At 37.2% G+C, this 19028-nt stretch overlaps 1 protein-coding gene across 10 annotated transcripts in view; it reads right to left on the minus strand.

Annotated features, from left to right (window-relative positions):
- Nucleotides 1-16110, minus strand: part of PCLO (piccolo presynaptic cytomatrix protein) — a 412268-nt gene extending 396158 nt beyond the window's left edge. For 8 of the 10 annotated variants that reach the window (XM_074379337.1, XM_074379336.1, XM_074379334.1 and 5 more), the window contains exons 1-2: nucleotides 15545-16109; nucleotides 7979-9563 (exon numbers count right to left, since the gene is read on the minus strand). In XM_074379337.1, the coding sequence (XP_074235438.1) occupies nucleotides 7979-9563; nucleotides 15545-15792 (1833 nt within the window). In that variant the 5' untranslated portion in view covers nucleotides 15793-16109. Of the gene's footprint in view, nucleotides 1-7978; nucleotides 9564-15544 lie in introns of all 10 variants that reach the window. The other 2 variants (XM_074379340.1, XM_074379339.1) reach the window with 1 other exon arrangement.
- Between the last annotated feature and the right edge of the window lie 2918 nt (nucleotides 16111-19028).

Below are 19028 nucleotides of genomic sequence, written 5' to 3' on the forward strand. Positions count from 1 at the left end.
CTAACCCCCAGGCTGTGGTCAATGGCACAATCTTGGCTCACTGCAACCTTTGCCTTCTCGGTTCAAGTGATTCTCCTGCCTCAGCCTCCTGAGTAACTGGGATTACAGATGCGTGCCACCACACACGGCTAATTTCTTGTATCTTTGGTAGAGACGGGGTTTTACCATGTTAGCCAGGCTGGTCTCAAACTCGTGACCTCATGATTCACCTACCTCGGCCTTCCAAAATGCTGGGATTACAGATGCGAGCCATCGCACTCGGCCCTGAGTTCCTGTTTTCACCCTCAACCAGCCCATTGAAATTTGTGTATGTTAATTACAGAGGAAATATCTTCTTACATATTTCTCAGGAACAGTAAGAATTTCATACATTTTTTTGAGGAATGAACTTTTTCCTATGAGGTTGTTTTTGTTGTTGTTGTTTCTATCAGTTCACATATATCATTCATGTGGTATTATTGCTAAAATGTCTCCTTAGGTCCTTGGCCCACACGTAAGTAATCAACAGTTTTTTGTCTATTTGTAGACAACTCTGCTTCGCCATTTGTTCTCTGCTTTGAATGAGAGAAAACAAGATGGCAGAGGGTCAGTGTCCAAGTAAGGACACCTTTACTCAGATGGTAACAGTTTAGTGCATTTGACTCATAGATGAGCAATGTTCAATTTTCTTTCTTTTTTGCAATACCCCATTGTAGGAGAGGAGCATCACCTCCGCTTCTATTTTTCTTTTTGAAGGTCCTCATTTTCTCATGGGGGCCCTTTCTCAGACAGGTCACCTTTTTATTTGTGGATTAATCTTTGGCTTTAGCCTGAAAGGGTTCCTCCCATAAATTGTCTTCCAAGTGAAGATTAAGAAAGAAAACAATTGTCCATTTGTCATTTGTTCCTACTGTAGTTCTGCAATTTATTCTTTGTTTACTACCCACATCCCACTACTGTTTTTTATATTCGTTGATTCCAGGTTAGGGCTTCTCTGAGGTCTCCTGAGTAGCCACATGGACAGTGGTTTTCTCAGCTCTTTGTCCTTTCCATTTTCTTTCTACCTTCAAGGAATTCTTCAACACACCAACTTATGTTTTTGGAGCTCTTTCACATTTCCTGGAATGACTCTACTTTAAATCTTTTAAAAAGTGAGACTTTAAGACAGAGGAGATGAGCATTTGTGTGATCAGTCCTCCTTTTTAAAAAAAACTGTGTGGCAGTTTTTGCTTAGAATTTAAGGTAAAAAAAAAGCCTTTATGCTAAAAACAGCAAGCAACTAAAAAAAGAACATCCTCTTTTCTAAAAGTTCTTTCTTACAGGCTTTCTCTCTCCACAGATTCCAGCCTCCCGACATTTGGCATAACTCCACTATTTCCTACCAGCTCTTCTGAACAACTTCTCCCCATTTATCTCACCAGAAGAAAAAGATGCAGGATTATCCACAGAAAGGTCATGGCCAGTTAAGCCGTTTTGCCCAACTGAAGAATTTCAGTCATTTTTTGTTTTGACTTTTAGTAATTGGAGGTGGTTTATATGCAAGATTATTTATTCTAGTCTATTTATGCAAGTCAAGGAGTTCTTTGTTTTAGTTCATTAAAGTGGCTCTGGTTTTGTTAGACAAAATATCTGGCTTCTGCCAAAAGACTGATTAATATATGCGTCATAATGGCTAAAAAATTGATCAGAAAACTTCACTTAAATCCTTTTTAATCCCTAACATTTGGCTCACTTTCAACATTCTGAAAAGTGAAAAGTCATTTTCATTTATTACAATTTAATAAGAGTTGGGAAAATTACCAAACTTTAGGCACAGGCCTTTAAACCTCTGTTCCTAAATCTATCTTGAGTGAGGCTACATACCAAAAGATATAAAGTAAATTAACAAAAACAACAATAAACACACTTCGGCCTCCAATTAGAAAGCAATGTTCAGGTTATGTGTCAAAATGATAGCCCAAAGAGAGGACGAATATTAGAGAGATTTATTCAATTAATGGGCTGCTAAGAAGAGATACAGTGATACACTCCTCTGGTCAAGGTCTGAGCATCAAACAAAGGTCTAGGCATGGAGCCAGTGGATTCTTAAGACGGTTCGAAACAGCACACAACTTGACAGCCTCCAGAGAGGACTGCTAATTTAAAGGGGATCCTCCCCACATAGATGCTTGGCTTGCCTAAAGTGCTCATGTGTGTCAGGGGCGGATCAGAAGGTAATGATTGGTGAATTTGTAACTAAGGAAGTAAATATGTCTGCCTCCTTCAATCTAGAGGCTAAGTGTAGCTAATTATCCAGTCCTTCGTTCCTTCCCAGACCCGGTAGTCATTAGAGAACCATGATGGTTACAAACAAATACAGTCATAATTCTAACAGACTGGTAACAAAAAACGTTAGAGAAATTCTTCCTAAGTTTTTCAAGGAAGAGTAAATATGTCTATTTTACCCATACAATACACATGTAAAGTGTTACTTGCATATAAACATCAAGCTGAAAAATATTAAGTTTCATGTAATTGTACCAAAGGATGTCCGGCTTCTGTCTTTATCTTATATAGTAAAACTGTTTACTTAATCTGAATATTTGAGGGCAACTTGACCCAGAATGTTACATCCTCTTTGAAAGATGCAGATTTACTTTTTCATGGATACATATGAGAGTTATGGTAGCTACACCAAAACTGTGACAGAAGTAGTGGTTTTCCCCAAAATTTCATCCATTTAATCTCCTACAACAGAAGCTTACAGCTTCTCTCCAGAGCTCTAACTTCTCAGCTCTGACCTCCATAGAATTTAGGTGTTTGAGAAACTCACGATTTGGTAGGTAGTATTAGAAAAGATGGCTTTCTAGAGTTCAGAATCTCCTATAACCAGTAAGAAACTTCAGCAAAGTCTCAGGATACAAAATCAATGTGCAAAAATCACAAGCATTCCTATACACCAATAACAGAATTAAAGAAAGCCAAATAAAGAACAAACTGCCATTCACAAATGCTACAAAGAGAATAAAATACCTAGGAATACAATTAACAAGGAACGTAAAGGACCTCTTCAAGTAGAACTACAAGCCACTGCTCAACAAAATAAGAGAGGACACAAACAGATGGAGAAACATTCCATGTTCATAGTTAGGAAGAATCAGTATCGTGAAAATGGCCATACTACACAAAGTAATTTACAGATTCAACGCTATTCCCATCAAGCTACCAATGACCTTCTTCAGAGAACTGGAAAAAAACACCTTAAACTTCATATGGAACCAAAAGAGAGCCTGCATAGCCGAGTCAATTCTAAGCAAAAAGAACAAAGTGGGAGGCATCATGCTAGCAGACTTCTAACTATACTACAAGGCTACAGTAATCAAAACAGCATGGTATTGATACCAAAACAGAGATATAGACCAATGGAACAGAAGAGAGGCCTCAGAGGCAACACAACCTATCTACAACCATCCAATCTTTAAAAAAATCTGACAAAAACAAGCAATGGGGAAAGGGTTCCCTGTTTAATAAATGGTGTTGGGAAAACTGGCTAGCCATGCGCAGAAAGCAGAAACTGGATCCCTTCCTGACACCTTTCACTAAAATTAACTCCAGATGGATTAAAGACTTAAACATAAGACCTAACACCATAAAAACCCTAGAAGAAAATCTAGGCAAAACCATTCAGGACATAGGCGTAGGCAAGGACTTCATGACCAAAACAACAAAAGCATTGGCAACAAAAGCCAAAATAGACAAATGGGACCTAATCAAACTTCACAGCTTCTACATGGCAAAAGAAACAGTCATTAGAGTGAATCGGCAACAACAGAATGAGAAAAAATGTTTGCAGTCTACCCATCTGACAAAGGGCTGATATCCAGAATTTACAAAGAACTAAAACAGATTTACAAGAAAAAAACAATCCCATTCAAAAGTGGGCAAAGGATATGAACAAACACTGTACAAAAGAAGACATCCATGAGGCCAACAAACATGAAAAAAACGCTCATCATCTCTGGTCATTAGAGAAATGCAAATCAAAACTACATTGAGATACCATCTCACGCCAGTTAGAAAGGTGATCATTAAAAAATCTGGAGACAACAGATGCTGGAGAGGATGTGGAGAAATAGGAACACTTTTACACTGTTAGTGCGAGTGTAAATTAGTTCAACCACTGTGGAAGACAGTGTGGCGATTCTCAAGGACCTAGAAATAGAAATTCCATTTGACCCAGCAATCCCATTACTGGTTATATAACCAAACGATTATAAATCGTTCTACTGTAAGGACACATGCATACAAATGTTCATTGCAGCACTGTTTACAATAGCAAAGACCTGGAACCAACCCAAATGCCCATTGATGATAGACTGGACAGGGAAAATGTGGCATATATACACCATGGAATATTATGCAGCCATCAAAAACCATGAGTTCGTGTCCTTTGTAGGGACATGGATGAACCTGGAAACCATCGTTCTCAGCAAACTGACACAAGAACAGAAAATCAAACACCGCATGTTCTCACTCCTAGGCGGGTGTCGAACAATGAAGACACATGAACATAGGGAAGGGAACATCACACACTGGGGTCTGTTGGGAGAAACAGGGGAGGGACAGTGGAAGGTGGGGAGTTGGGGAGAGATAGCATGGGGAGAAATGTCAGATATAGGTGATGGGGAGGAAGGCAGAATATCACACTGCCATGTGTGTACCTATGCAACAATCTAGCATGTTCTTCACATGTACCCCAAAACCTAAAATGCAATTTTAAAAATTTAAAACCAAAAAGAACTTTTTATTGCATTTTTTCTTATAGGAAAAAATCAACGAAAATTAAATAAAATGATATTACTAATACTATTGATCCAATGTCTTTAAGTGGCTAACTCAGAATCCAAGAATTTATGATACTGTCATCTACGTAAAAAAGAATGCACATTAAAATTTTACATGACAAATTTGTTTCAAATATTAAATTATCTGTGTTGCAATGTATTACAACTTCAAAAGTAATTCACATATCTAAAACACTTTCTCATATAAATTTTCAGTTAATATTCCAGTATGTCTGGCAGAGAGCATGTTATCATTTTCATATGTCAAATGGTGCCATTGTAACAGAAAGTGTAAATGGCTTCTCTAAGTTTGTTCAGTCAATAAGGAAATGCCTTCCTTTACACAGCTAGTGAGCCTCACTACCTGCCGTTATATTCCCAACTCCTTCCATGCTTATTTATGTGTGTCCAAATTCTTATTATCTTTCATATTCTTAGCTCACATACTTCAGCTTTCATGAAGATATCTCCAGTATCCCCTACTGACGGTGATGGCATGGCTCCTTTTTTTTTTTTTTTTTTTTTAACCCTCTAATACTTCATCTCTCTTCCTACCATATGTAAACTGATTTGGAATCAGAATGACTATCTAGGTGATCCTCACAACTAAACGAACTACAGTCACTACTCGAATGCCAGTTTCCTCGTTGATATAATAGAGAAGATATATGTACGTCCATCAAATTATTGGAAGTTTAATTTTAATAAAGCAAAGAAGTCTGTGAACTGTAAAGCCCTATACAAAGTTACTTTTTATAGAAATAAATATATAGATTTTCTATTTTATGTGCAACTTTTATTTCCCGTATTTATGGTTGAGGGAAGACTCCACATCTAACAAATATTTGATTCTGCCATAGCATTCAATAATGCTTTGTAACTAGGCATTTGATACAAATAAGTGAAATAAAACTTCAAATGTATACCATATTTCATTCTCTGAAATGACTTAATGCTATTATTAATTGAGGTACCATTCAAAAAGTAGAAAGCTCATCACTACCTGCTAAATGAGCAAGGCTAAAATCCAGCTTCAATACCTGTCTCCAATCTCACTGCCCATTTCTGTTCCATCACCCTAGCTAACCTACATTTATTCTTTACTCCCTAAAATAAACTGTACTTTTGTAGCTCCAAGTTTTGGCCCAAATCATTACACACTTTCATGTCCTATATCTATTGAAATAGTGCCCATCCTTATATGCCCAGCTCAAATGGCTTTTTCCCCCATGAAGTTTTCCTTAATCTCATCTCCTGGAAATGAGCACTTTCTACTATTTATTCATCTCTCTCACATATTTTATCATCTGGCCACATATTATGTTTTCTTGTGCATGTATTATCTTATCTACTAATTTTTAACCCATTAAGATCAACATTTATGTTTTAGTTATCTTTATATCCCACCAAACATAGAGTATCATCCACAAAGTAAGTATTCAAATAATATCCATCTTTCTTATACTGGATATAGAAATAACACATACAGCTTAAATTTCCAGCTGCATATTTCTGCCTTGTAAATTGCCACCAAACCATGACAAATCCAAACACTATAAAATGATCGTCTATCATTTGAAGTCATTATTACTTCACATTCCTATCAAGGAAGTATAATATAGGGAGAAACATATTTTTACCAAGACATAAAAAGGTACATATATAAACAAACTACTTATAATCTATTCCTCCATAAGTCAAGTGCAGCATATTCTTATTATAGTTTTATAAGTAAATGATTTTTAATTTGAAAAGTTAAATTACTCAATACTGCTTTTGCTTTTAAAAAAAAGTTACTTTAGAAAACAACCAAAAGTTGACGTATTTTAAATCTGCATCATTTTTCATCATACATATCCACATTAACATAAATTATCAATGATCACCATTACTGTTATTATCATAACACAGATTTCATTTATAAACAATTATACAAGCTTCACCTCTCAGGGATATTTAAATCACATAATCCTTCATTGCCTGCTGTCAGTTACTTCCTGGGCTGTTTGCAGATGTAATGCAAAGACAGCCCACTAACAGTTGTCCTCCAGATAGGCTAAATGATTTCTCTGCCTTTTCATTAAGCAGAGGATATTAAATCTCTTAAAAAAATGAATCTCTCATATTCTCTTAGAGCCTAAACCTCTTCTCTATTTGTATGTTTATCACTACCTACTAAATGTGGAAAGCCAAAGTCTGACTCTAACCTATCTCCAACCTCACTGCCCATTTCTTTATACCATCTTCACTGTTTTATTCATTAATACCAGAGAATTTCTGAGTTTTTAAAAATGTTTTGTGCTTTCTTATCCCTTCCCCCCACCCAAAAAAATCCCTGAATCTCTACCTATTAAAATGCTATGTTATTCCAGGATTTCTCATGCTGAATTAATATTAGGAAAGTCAGTTGACTTGCTGAGAACTACTCTTCTATCCTCAATCTGTGTAAACAAACCTGCATTCTACTATGTCACAATTAACCCTTTTATAATTTGATGAGTAAGAAAGTACTACCCAGCTATACACCTTGGAAACATAAGGCTGCCCAGATTCAAGCCCAGGAGATTTAAATTGTAATCTGAGAAGACATTCATACATTCTGAACCTGCTTTAACAACTTCTTCATTTTGTGAAATGACTTAATGCTATTATTAAGGACTCTTAACATGCCCTCATTTGATACATCAGAATTACTGGCAGGAAAAGGGGATGTGCAGATTAAAAAATTATATTCAGTTTTAAGTTAAAATTGTATGCAGAATTTGAAAACATCATCTACTTTTTTTCTGAAACAAATATAAATCCCAGTTATGAGTACCAAAATTTTAATAGGTAGGAGCACTAATGTAAAAGTTAAAACAATATCATTGGGCGCTAAATAATAGCATAGGTCTTACGCATAGAGTGAAATGAGTAGTTGCTCAGCATCTTTCAATCAATTTGTATTTGTCTTACATGCCAAATTTTCGGAAATCAGGGCAATATTTGAAGCTTCTAATCAGAGAAATGTTAAAAAAAAAAAAATTACAACTGGCAGAGAACAAAAAAAAAAAGGAAGGGGGGAGAATCCAGAGAAAGACAATACCATTAAGTCATGTAAATGATTAGTTAAGCACCATTTGTGTATGATGATGATATGGCTGAAGTGCATGGACTCAGTGAATAAATGCACTTACCTCCGTTAAATGAGGATTGGGATTAAATCCACAGAGGCTACAGACAGTGGTTTGACACTCAGTGCATTTGTTAAAATTGGCCTTTTCTGGAACATGCAACAGAAGTTCAGTGGTATTGCAAAGAGGACAGATGGTTTTAGGGAGGCCTTGTGATAGAGGCTGTTTTGCAGAGGGAGACATTGTTGGTGGCTGCAGAGGTTTTGCAGATCCTGTTTGGCTTACTGGTTTTACAGATTGCTGAGCCGAGGGCTTTGCTGGGCTCGGTTGTTGAGCTGAGGGTTTTGCTGAGCCAGGCTGTTGAGATGGGAGTTTTGCCGAGCCAGGCTGTTGAAGTAGGGGCTTTGCTGAGCTAGGCTGTTGAGGCAGGGGCTTTGCTGAGCCAGGTTGTTGAGGTGGGGGCTTTGCTGGGCCAGGAAGTTGTGAAGGAGGCTTTGTTGGGCCAGTCTGCTGGGCAGAAGGCTTTGCTGGTCCTGCCTGCTGAGCTGGAGTCTTTTCTGGCCCAGGCTGCTTTACTGGAGTCTTTGTAGGCCCAGATGCCTTAGCTGGAGACTGTAGCCCCGGTTGTTGAGCTACAGGTTTCGGTGTCCCCACCTGCTGGGTTGGAGGCTTTGCTGGCCCTGGCTGCTGAGCTGGAGTCTTTCCAACTCCAGGAGGCTGAGCTAGAGCCTTTGGCCCAGGTTGCTCCAATGAAGGCTTCTCTGACCCAGTCTGCTGAGCTGGAGGCTTAGCAGGACCAAGAGGCTGAGCTGGAGGCTTTGTTGTTCCTGGTGGCTGGACTGGGGGTTTCACTGTCCCTGGTTGTTGAGCCAGTGGCTTTGTTAGCCCTGGGGGCTGAGCTGGAGGCTTTGCAGGCCCAGCCTGTGATTTTTCAGGTCCAGGCTGCTGTGCTGGAGGTTTTCTAGGACTTGGTTGCTGAATAGGTGGTTTGGATGGGCTTTGCAGTGAGGGTTTAACTGATTCTCCCCTTACTATGTCTGCCTGTTTAGTCTGAGGCTTGGATGCATCTCGTTGAAGTGACAATTTTACCTGGTCTGTCTGAGGAGTCTGAGCAGGACCCTGAATTGGCTTTCCTGTGCCTGGAGGTTGTGATTTAATTTTTTCTGGTTGCTGAGAAGATACCGATTTTGGAGGGCCATCCTGCTGAAGTGGATCCTTACCAGGTCCTTGCTGCTTAGGAACTGGCTTGGGTGACTGTTGTTGTGAAGGGGGTTTTGAGATTCCCTCAGGTTTTCCTTGCTCCTTCTGAACTACTTTTTGTTTCTTAGTGGTTTCTTCCTGGGATGTCTCAGAGTCTGATATCAAATCAAAAGGGTTGAATTTATTTACAACAGAGGAGACAGCACTTAAAGGGTTAACCTCTGAGAGGAAGCCAGGCATCATACTAGACTTGTGCTCTTCCTTAAAATCAGTTCTGGACTTTGATTCTTTCAAGCTAATGGCAGAAGGACTCCTCCCAGGCAATTTCTGCTCTGACCTGAAAGTATCTGTAGTTCTACTTTTACTGAGACCAGGCTGAGCTGGACGCCCAGGGTCTGGGGGTCTTCCTGATTGCTTTGGAGGATGACTACTATCCAACTCTTGTTTCCTAGAAGAGTAAGAATAAAGAAGTGAAAATAATGGTAATTGTTTCAAATCAAAGTAATATGAAAACATTGCTTTCTTATATATCCTCAAAATCATGAATGTATAAATATAACTAGAACCCATTTTGTAGCATCTTTTAAGTGATCATAAAACTTTTAATGCTTTTGTTTCTTTCTTTAAATGGGTAGGAATTTTCAACAAGGAGGTGAAGATTTAAAAAAACAGTAATTGCTGTTGACTGATCAAAATTAAAATATATTATTAGAAAACACAATAAAAGCAATTTACCTTTGCACTTAATATAATCTGGCCTTAAAACCTAACTAAATATAGGTTTAAATTAAAACCTAAATAAATCAATGCAATGCTGTATTATAAGACATACATGTTCATAAAGTGTATTTATTTTTCTTTTTATCAAAAGTTATGGTCAAAGAAAGTCTTCCAAATACTAGCAGCATTGAGAAGTAAAAATATTCATTTTTAAGTGTAGGAGTCTGCTGAGACGTTTAAAAAACTTCATTTTGAGAATTTACATCAACTAAATAAGGAATACAATGTGAAATATGGGGAGTTTCTGATAATGGAGTTTACATGATGCTTTCCCAGGAATGCTAAAAAGTTTATAATTTATTTGGTTTTACTTGGGCTTCTAGGGATCCAATTCACTGGCTAGGAGAGACTGGAACACAGACGTAGGCACCTAAAATCCTGAGAGTCCCAGAGAGTGACTGGGGATCATCCCCATGCCTCCATCTAGAAAGGCACTATTCATCAAATATTATTCTTATGCAAATTTACAAAGTAAGAATTTCTACATTCATTATTTAGACATTCCTGAGGAACAATCCCTATAGAAGATCACTGTTGTCTTTTTTAAAAAGTAGGTAATTTTTAACATAAAATTTTTATAGGAAGTAATTAATAATAGATACTTAAATCATTTTGAGATATATCTTGGTATCTAAGTATCTCTTTATTCAATGTTTGCTACATCATCTCTTAATGCCACTGATTGACTATTAGTAATCTATCATTGACATTGAGATTAAATGCAACAAGTGGTTAATTTTCAAGATTTATCTTAGTTCACAAATATACAAGATATATTTTTTAAAACAGCCTTGGAAACATGATTTATTTTAAATGACTATGGTTAAATAATTAAAATAGGTGTTTCTTATTTTTTATATATCTACTATTTTAGCCAAAAGTCATATTAAATATAGGAATTTTTTAAATAATTCATATTTTATTCATAAAGTTACAGCTAAAAGGATATTCTGAATTAGAATTATGGAGGAAATCAGGTTATAAGTATTTTGCTTGCTATACGTAGCTTTTAATATTTTGAAAAATGTCTTTTTATTAAAGAAAACAAGAACAAACAAGTAACTTAGTAGCACCTAAAATATAATATAAGAACAATAAAGTTTTATAGGTTCTAATTTGGTTTCTCAAAATTTACTTGCTAATTTTGCTGATGAGACAGACTACAGATATTTTATTTCGTAATCAATACTTCTTATGAATTAACTTTTTCCAAATTTCCTGACATAGAAATTTGAGTACAGGTCAAGATGAACAGATAGCAGGAAGAAGCAGAGAAGGATTATTTCAAGGTAACAAAAACTCAGAAGGAAAGAAAATAATCTATAAACAGCAATGTATGCATCAAGTGATTTTCTGGTAAAAGACACATAAGCAGATTCTGAAATTTTGCAATTTCCTTTAAGGAAAAGTTTACAAAAACATATATATATTCTACCATGTCTCTGAAGTATTACCCTAGTTAATTCCAATAGTTCCAAGCTAGCTCTTAAAATACACTGCTACATATTTCCATTTAGAGAAAATCATTTTGAATATTTCTTTATAGGTACACTATCCAGACCTTGACATATGGGAACTTTCAAAATAACTTGACATTATTCTGTAAATTTTCTAAATTTACTTAATTTAATGTAGCATTCCCTTGAAGACCACATGCTTAGGGCTGATTATAGGTATGACAATCCAATAAGTAATTATTAGGCATTTTGTTGAAATAACTTTCCTGTACAGAGTCCTATAAATCTAATTTTAAGCAGGGTACAAAAAGTATCCTTAATTATGCCAGATTTTTCTCTCGAAACTACTAAACTGATTTTAATCACAGTTTTAGTATTTCACTTAATCCATCACATTTGCAAAACAACAAAAATAAACTTCATGAATGCCAAATATTTGTCATAATCAAAAATAGCAGAATTGAAAGCAACCTGCTTGCACCAGGAATTATAATTGCATGTACTTCCTAAAATATAAGTTGTACTTTCCTATAGAATTCACATCAAAAAACAGGCATTCAACCCTAAAGACTGTCCTATAATTTAAACTTAGTTTCAGTTGCTACAATTATGTAAATAAAACTAAAGCACAGAGATTTTGAATGGGAAATGAAAAGAAAATCAAGAGAAAAACTGTTAATACCAAACAAAAATGTAAAGGTGCTGTAGTCTTTTGGTAAAACTTTGTTTGGCATAACAGTTTTACTGCTAAAAATATAAGTGATTAAAATGCAATCTCTGCCTTTTATACTAGACTGTGAACTCCTAGAGAGAGAAGATATATTTCACTTATCTTTGCATCACTAGAACTAAGCCTGGCAACTAGAGCATTAATATTTGATGAATTAATGAATAAGTAGATGATTAACAATGAGTGAATCAGGAATAAATATATCATGTATTTGTTTTAATTTGACATTATCCTATGAATTTTCTAAATTTACTTAATATAATGTAGCATTCCCTTGAAGAGCACATGCTTAGGGCTGATTATTTTACTTTAATGTTTCTTGAATTGCTTTCACTTAAAATTCTTCTACAGGCCTTCTGAGATATAAATAGATAAATTCTACATTCTTTTTAGAACCTGGACTTGGCCTGCACCTTTAGGACGAAAAACAGTTGTAGAGGTATCTGCCCAGTAGGGAAGGCTGAAAGGAGTAAAGAAAATAATCAGTTCAGTGAGAATTCTTATTAAATATTCTACTAATCAGAGAAGTTTTTCAATAAAGCCCTTCTCATATATCTGTAACTGTAAATAGAATGAATAAAAAAAATAATGAAATTGCACTTCTCTGGGTCTACAATGAATAAAAAATCCATGAGCATTTCATTTGTAACCTATCTTGTACTTCTGGCTTGTAACTACATATATTTAGCACTACCTCCCTTTTCACTTTGTTATTGTAATCCCTAGACTGGAATTTTTCTTTCAAATGTTAGCCGGAAAAACATGTTTCCCCTAAGATGAGGAAAACATATGCAAATGTAGGAATGTAAAAGCATCTGGAATAATAAAATCTTTTATAAATGGAACACAATGAGCAATGACACCTGACAGTGCTGAGTCACATAAAATTTTATAATATTTTTAATATAAGCAATCTTGGGACTATTAATGTTTATATATATAGCCATGCATTTACCCTCTAAGTCCCAGGATATAGGGACTAAGGGAATCTAAGTGACTAATTCAAGGTCATGAAACTAGTTAGTCACAGAAATCTGGTATCCTCACTCCTGGTTTGTGGGAGGAAGAGGTGATTTACACTGCACTGAACTGATTTTTCCACATGTGAAAGAACACTGACACATCAAAATAACTCAAAAAAATGTACAATTCAACAGACAATTTGTCTGTAGCCATCAGTGACAGTGTCATTCATTGCTGATATTAATATTACCACTCTTTATACTTGTAGGGTTCCTGTAAATTAAAACTCAAACAAAAACATCCATGTCAACTTTTAATTGATCCTCAACAGACTCTTTAAGACAGGTAAGATAAATATTATTAGCCTTATTTAAAGGCAAGAAACATGAGACACATTGATTGAGAAGTATTTGTAATTTGCTATGAGTTGGTTAAAATCAACAGGATAAAAACCCAGGCTTTCTACCTTTATTATCAAAATTCTATGTTCAATTCACACCATGTAAATGCTTAAAACTTCAAATAGTTTATATATGCCTTCCTATATTAATTGAATTTCCAAAACTCTATAACTTTAAAGTCTAAATGATAAACCAAGTATTTCTTTAGTTATCATATACAGGGAAAATAACTTTACAAAAGTTATGTACCTTTTATAGAAATTTTCAGTAAAATACAAGCAAGTTGCAAAAGTCAGAAAGTTATTACTTATTTTTTAGTATTCTGATGAAATTTTCAACAATATCAGTTTAGGCCACATACTGCCTATTGATAAGATTTCCACCAAAACAAAATTATGAATAGAGAGCTTTAAAAGTATACTATCCTATACAAATATTGCATAAAGCAACAGTTTTAAAGGTGGAAATAATGTTTCTCAGTCACCCTTTAAACAGAAGAAAAGTTAGCAATCTAGAAATCAAAGATCTCACTGGAATTGGTATTAGTAACGAGTATAATAGACCTGTTGCTTGTGCCTCTTAGGAAAAATTATAAAAGGTCTGGCATACAGCTCTAAAATGCTAATAAAAATATCGTACCTTGTTATCATCCTATGAAAATCTAATTAATGAACACTAAATTTTTTTCCTAGTCAAGTTTTCATCAGGTAGAGGAAAACAGTACATATTATAAACTGGATAAGAGAACAAGAAAGACTTTTTACCAAAAGAATAGCCCAACAGATTACTAGTTTAAAAACACAGAAAAACGTATTTAACATAAAGGAGCTAGTTATCACTAGTACTAGTGGTTTCCTTTCAAAATAAATAGAGGTTTTTTTCCTGATAGATTTTAAGCATTTAAGACTTTATGTGAAATTATTGTCACTATCCATAAAACATTTTACATTTCTCCTATAATATTATAATTATGATTACATGATAGTGATTAAGTTTATTTCATTTTATAAAGTAGAGGACAAAAATCTACACCTATATCCAGATCTTTCGTGCTTACAGTATCTCAAAAGAATATTGTAGGTTTTCCTTCAGTTGCCATAAAAGAGGACTGGTTTCAGGACCACGGACAGAGAACTATTCTCCACTACAGAGTGCAAAGTTAAGGGGTTTGTTTACAATAATTAAGGCAAGGCAGGCACAATGATTGTACCCTCTTAGTACTCTAATTAGAAAACAACTAATCTATTCGGATGAAGGAAAATGGAGAGTTACAGACAGAAATGAATACGTTCATATTACTGATTAGCTCTTATACTTGCCTATGCAAGTTGCCATTTATTTAATTTCTTTTTAAAAGTATGTATTGAAAAATATTTTTCAGGTAATACAATTCACACGTCCTTCCCTAAACTGAAGGCTACTTTTGCATTAAAAAAAAAGAGCAGTGGCTTAAAAATAGCATATGCTAATTCAGAAATATATGAACAACACCTGCTCTGCTGTGACCAAACCATCTGTTTCATGCCACACATATTTTAGGGTTCCTCACAGAATACAAAAGGTATATTAATTCTATTCCTTCTACCTAAACAGCTTCTGCTTTCCTCTGGGGGTGGGGTGGCAAGAGAGGACAAATCACCTACAAGGGGATTAAAGTATTGTTACAGAAATATTTAGACATCATTCACAGAGAAAAAGACCCCGCAATGCCCAAGAAGGTTTAAACAGAGACAGGTAAACACCCAGCTGCTCTACCCATTTCCCAACACGTCCGTGTTGTATTAATGGAAGACTTCCAGATTAGTAAAACACTGGAGGGCGTCTCTCCACGCCATCCTAGAGGGAAGGGGCTCCAAAAGGCCAAAAAATCACAACCCAAAATCACAGTTCCTAGCATGTAACCCTTGACTATCCCACCAGAAACTCTACAATGCATCATTTTCATTCCGCCCATCAAAAGGCTTAGAATCTCTTTACGACAACCCCACTGGGGAGAATAAAACGAACGGAGGCGACATATATGTACCGCCGTGCCGGCACATATGTGCACGGGAAGCCGTACATATATGCCCGGACATATATATCATGCTGTGCGTGCCTGTGCATGGAAGGCGACTCCGCAGCGGCCGGGGGGACGCTTTCCTTGGGCAGCCCCTGCGCCCTTGACATGACAGCGGCGATCTGTCTCCTCTCCTCTTCGCTCAGCTGGCTCAAATCCGCCTCCATGCCGGCCGGGATCACGGCGTGCGAGGGGCTCCCCGCCCCGCTAGCCCCTCCTCCGGCCGCGGCGGCCGCCGCCAGCCCTTCGGGGAGCCCTTCCCCTTCCAAGCTGGCCTCGTTGCCCATGGCTCTGGGAGACTCGGGGCCGCCGCGCTCCCTCCTCGCGCCGCGTCCCAGTCGGGAAGCCCGCGGCCAGCGGAGGAGTCAGAGCCGGGGTCCGCCTCGGGGCGTGCAGGCGGCCGCGTCCCTGGGCTCCGGACCGGGCACTGCCGCCCGGAACGACAAGCAGAGGGTTAGTCCCGCTCGCAGGTGACGCCCGCTACCGGTGCCTCCTCCATGTTTGACAGCGGCAGGCAACCTTTGCAGAAGACGCCTCCCGGACGCCGCCTCGGCGCCCCGAGCCGGGGAGAAGCGGATCTGAGCGGGGCCAGCCGGGCGCCGTCCGCCCCTCCCACAGCGCGCCGCCTCCTCGCCGGCGCCCTCACAGTGCGCAGGCGCCGCTCGGAACAGGTGATGCCCGCGCTCCACGCCCACCCCGCGCTCCACGCCCAACCCGTGCTGCGTCGCTCCGGATCCTTCCACTGTCTCGGCACAGACTTAAAGGAGCCCCGTGAACGCTCGGCTCAAACCCGGGAAGAAACGGTCGACGTTTCTTTCAGGCATATTTCAGGATACCTCAACTTGGGTTTCAGCTTACTAGACTCCCAGATTCAACGGGGGCGGCAGAAGCAGGAGAGGAAATGTCTGTTTTCAGCTTTGGCCCTTGGGATTTGTAGTTTCATTTATTTTCTTTAAAGGAAGGTTTTAAAACATTCTAGGAAAGGGTTCAAGTAACGGAAGATGAGCAGGAGAGACCCTGATAACCTTTGAGGCACATTTCCCAAGGGGGCTAAGAATGTCCCTTTTCATTTAGAACTTTCACAGAACAATTAGATTTTGTTAAAAATGATACAATATTAGTAGGCAGCTAAGGTTTTGAGTGCTTATAACCTGCGCTGTTTTCTAAAGGGAGGGACTACACAATAATAAAGGATTATGGGAAGTTGTGGGCCTGGGGTTCTGCCGTAATATCCAGATTGTAAAATACTAAAATATTTTAATATGACATTTCGAAAACGTGATTTTATTCCCCCTTCCCCTTTTTAACAAATGTGCACAGAAGAACCCCCAAAAGTTAATGTGTGGCTGTTAAGTTGCAGTCACATCATTGGTTAGGAGCACGTTGTAATAACCACTTACTCAGACCCACTCCCCACTATCGCTTGTACACTGTTCTTCCTACTACATTTCTTAGAAGGGGCTGTTCAGCACTGAATCTGAAGCCTCAATGTTGTTACCTACCTTTCCTCAGAATCTGGACATAATGTCTCAACTGTTGAGGTTAGCTAACAATCAAAAATGAATAAATCAAACAGAAATTAATTAAGTTAGAAAGTGCAAGTTTTTGCTGTAATCATTACATAGTTAGATCTTGTACCTTCCATAGTTAATTTGTAGATTTATGGTATAAAAGCACCAATGATTACACTGATTTTTAAAAAGTAACAAAAATGATGCAGTCTCTTACGGGAGGGAAACAAATGCCAACCAACATCATTTGTAACAAATGCCTCCTTACATTTAAGAAGCAGGAAAAAAAATGACATAGTGTATATTAATACCGTAAGTGCTTTTGTGTGTGATGAGTGATACTATTCAAGCTCTTCTCATTCTTTGCATGTTTTAAAAGTCCATGCATTTTAGTGTATGTATAAATGTATATATTTCTGCTTGTATAACTATAGACAATATGGCTTGTAATTTTGCTATAGGTGCACATGAAGATCTTTTATTCATATTCCTTCTCTAATGGAAGGTGAGAGAGGATTGTGTTAACATTGAGTGGAGCAAGAACTACAGTGGCTTAAGGTCCAACACTTCATATTTTTATGGCTGAGTTGCTTCTGAATTGCTGCTCTCAGCCATTTTTGTTAGCTCTACTTTAAAATGGGGTTTACAGCTAGAGTGGAGGAAATTCAAGTAAGATTACAACTGATTATAAACTGGCTTCTCAATTTTGAGAGAAAAATCATGAGAAATGTTTTAGTGAAGAGTATGATAAATTTAGTTTTGAATTCTTAACATCTGAAATATCAGGCAATTTTTTTCATATATATACTTAGCCTAAAGTGTATCTGTCATTTAAATAAAAGAAAACGTCACTTGTATTTAGAATGTGTTCCTATAGACATATAATGTATAAAATATTAAGTACTAAAATTAGTCACTTCACAATACTTGTAAGTTGAAAAATATTAATGTCATGAAGTTATAACCTAGATGATCAGCATTATTTATATTCAACTATTTTATAAATGGACTTTACAATTTAGAACCTGCTCTTGGAGAATGGGCGCACGTGTGCATGTCTTATTCTTCAGGATTTTTCTGTTGATTCTAGTTTTAAATTCTAGCTCTGCATTCTTAAAGCTATTTAGATTGGTAAAGTCATTGACTTTTCAGATATTGAGGTTCCTCAACTGAAAGAACAGAGGGAATACTACTACTAACATTACTACCTGTCAGGTTTGTTGTGACAATTAAATTAGAAAAAGATGTGAATGCACTTGTAAATTAGAATTATATCATCAGAATGTGGTAGATGGTTACATTACTGGTCCCCAATGAATCACACGTCCCATGTCCACTGCCTTTTACAATGATAATGCCACACTTCCCACCCTTGACTAGAACTAAACCCTTGCCTTAATTTTACCAAAAGAATGCGTTGAAAATATCATGTGATTTCCCTGGCTAGCCTTCCAGTTTAGCCCTCTTTGTATCCTGAGACTTCCATTCTCTGAAGAAGCCAAGGAGGTCAGAAAGAGAAGCCTAGCTACCTCGGCTTCATCCGTCTCAGCTGAGGCTTTAGCGAGTCCCCCTTAGCACAACCTGTGCCAGCTGAGCTACCTGCTAGCTGCAATCACATCAATGAACTCAGTGAGACCAGCAGAAGAACTGCACAATCAACCAAAAGAATCAGGTAAGTAATAATAATAATGATAATAAGTTGCTATTTTAAGTCACTACTTTTTTTTGGTGGGGGTTATTTAAGCTATATAATGTATATTCTAGTTTTTGCGTATTACGATCATGCATAATCCTTCAAAGTTTTCGTTTCACTCTTTTAGTGACTTTTCTCATTTACTGTCCAGCTGCACTTGAGTTGTTTGTTCAAAATTTCCAAATACCACCCTTCTAACTATAAAGTGGAAAAGAACACAATTACCTTGAATGCTTACATGCTGTTTCATGAAATGCTCAAACAGGAAAATATATGTGAAGACGATCTTTAAATTATGTAACATTACTCAGATATCAAG

This window comes from Saimiri boliviensis, chromosome 10, assembly GCF_048565385.1.
Source record: "Saimiri boliviensis isolate mSaiBol1 chromosome 10, mSaiBol1.pri, whole genome shotgun sequence".
NCBI lineage: Eukaryota > Metazoa > Chordata > Mammalia > Primates > Cebidae > Saimiri > Saimiri boliviensis.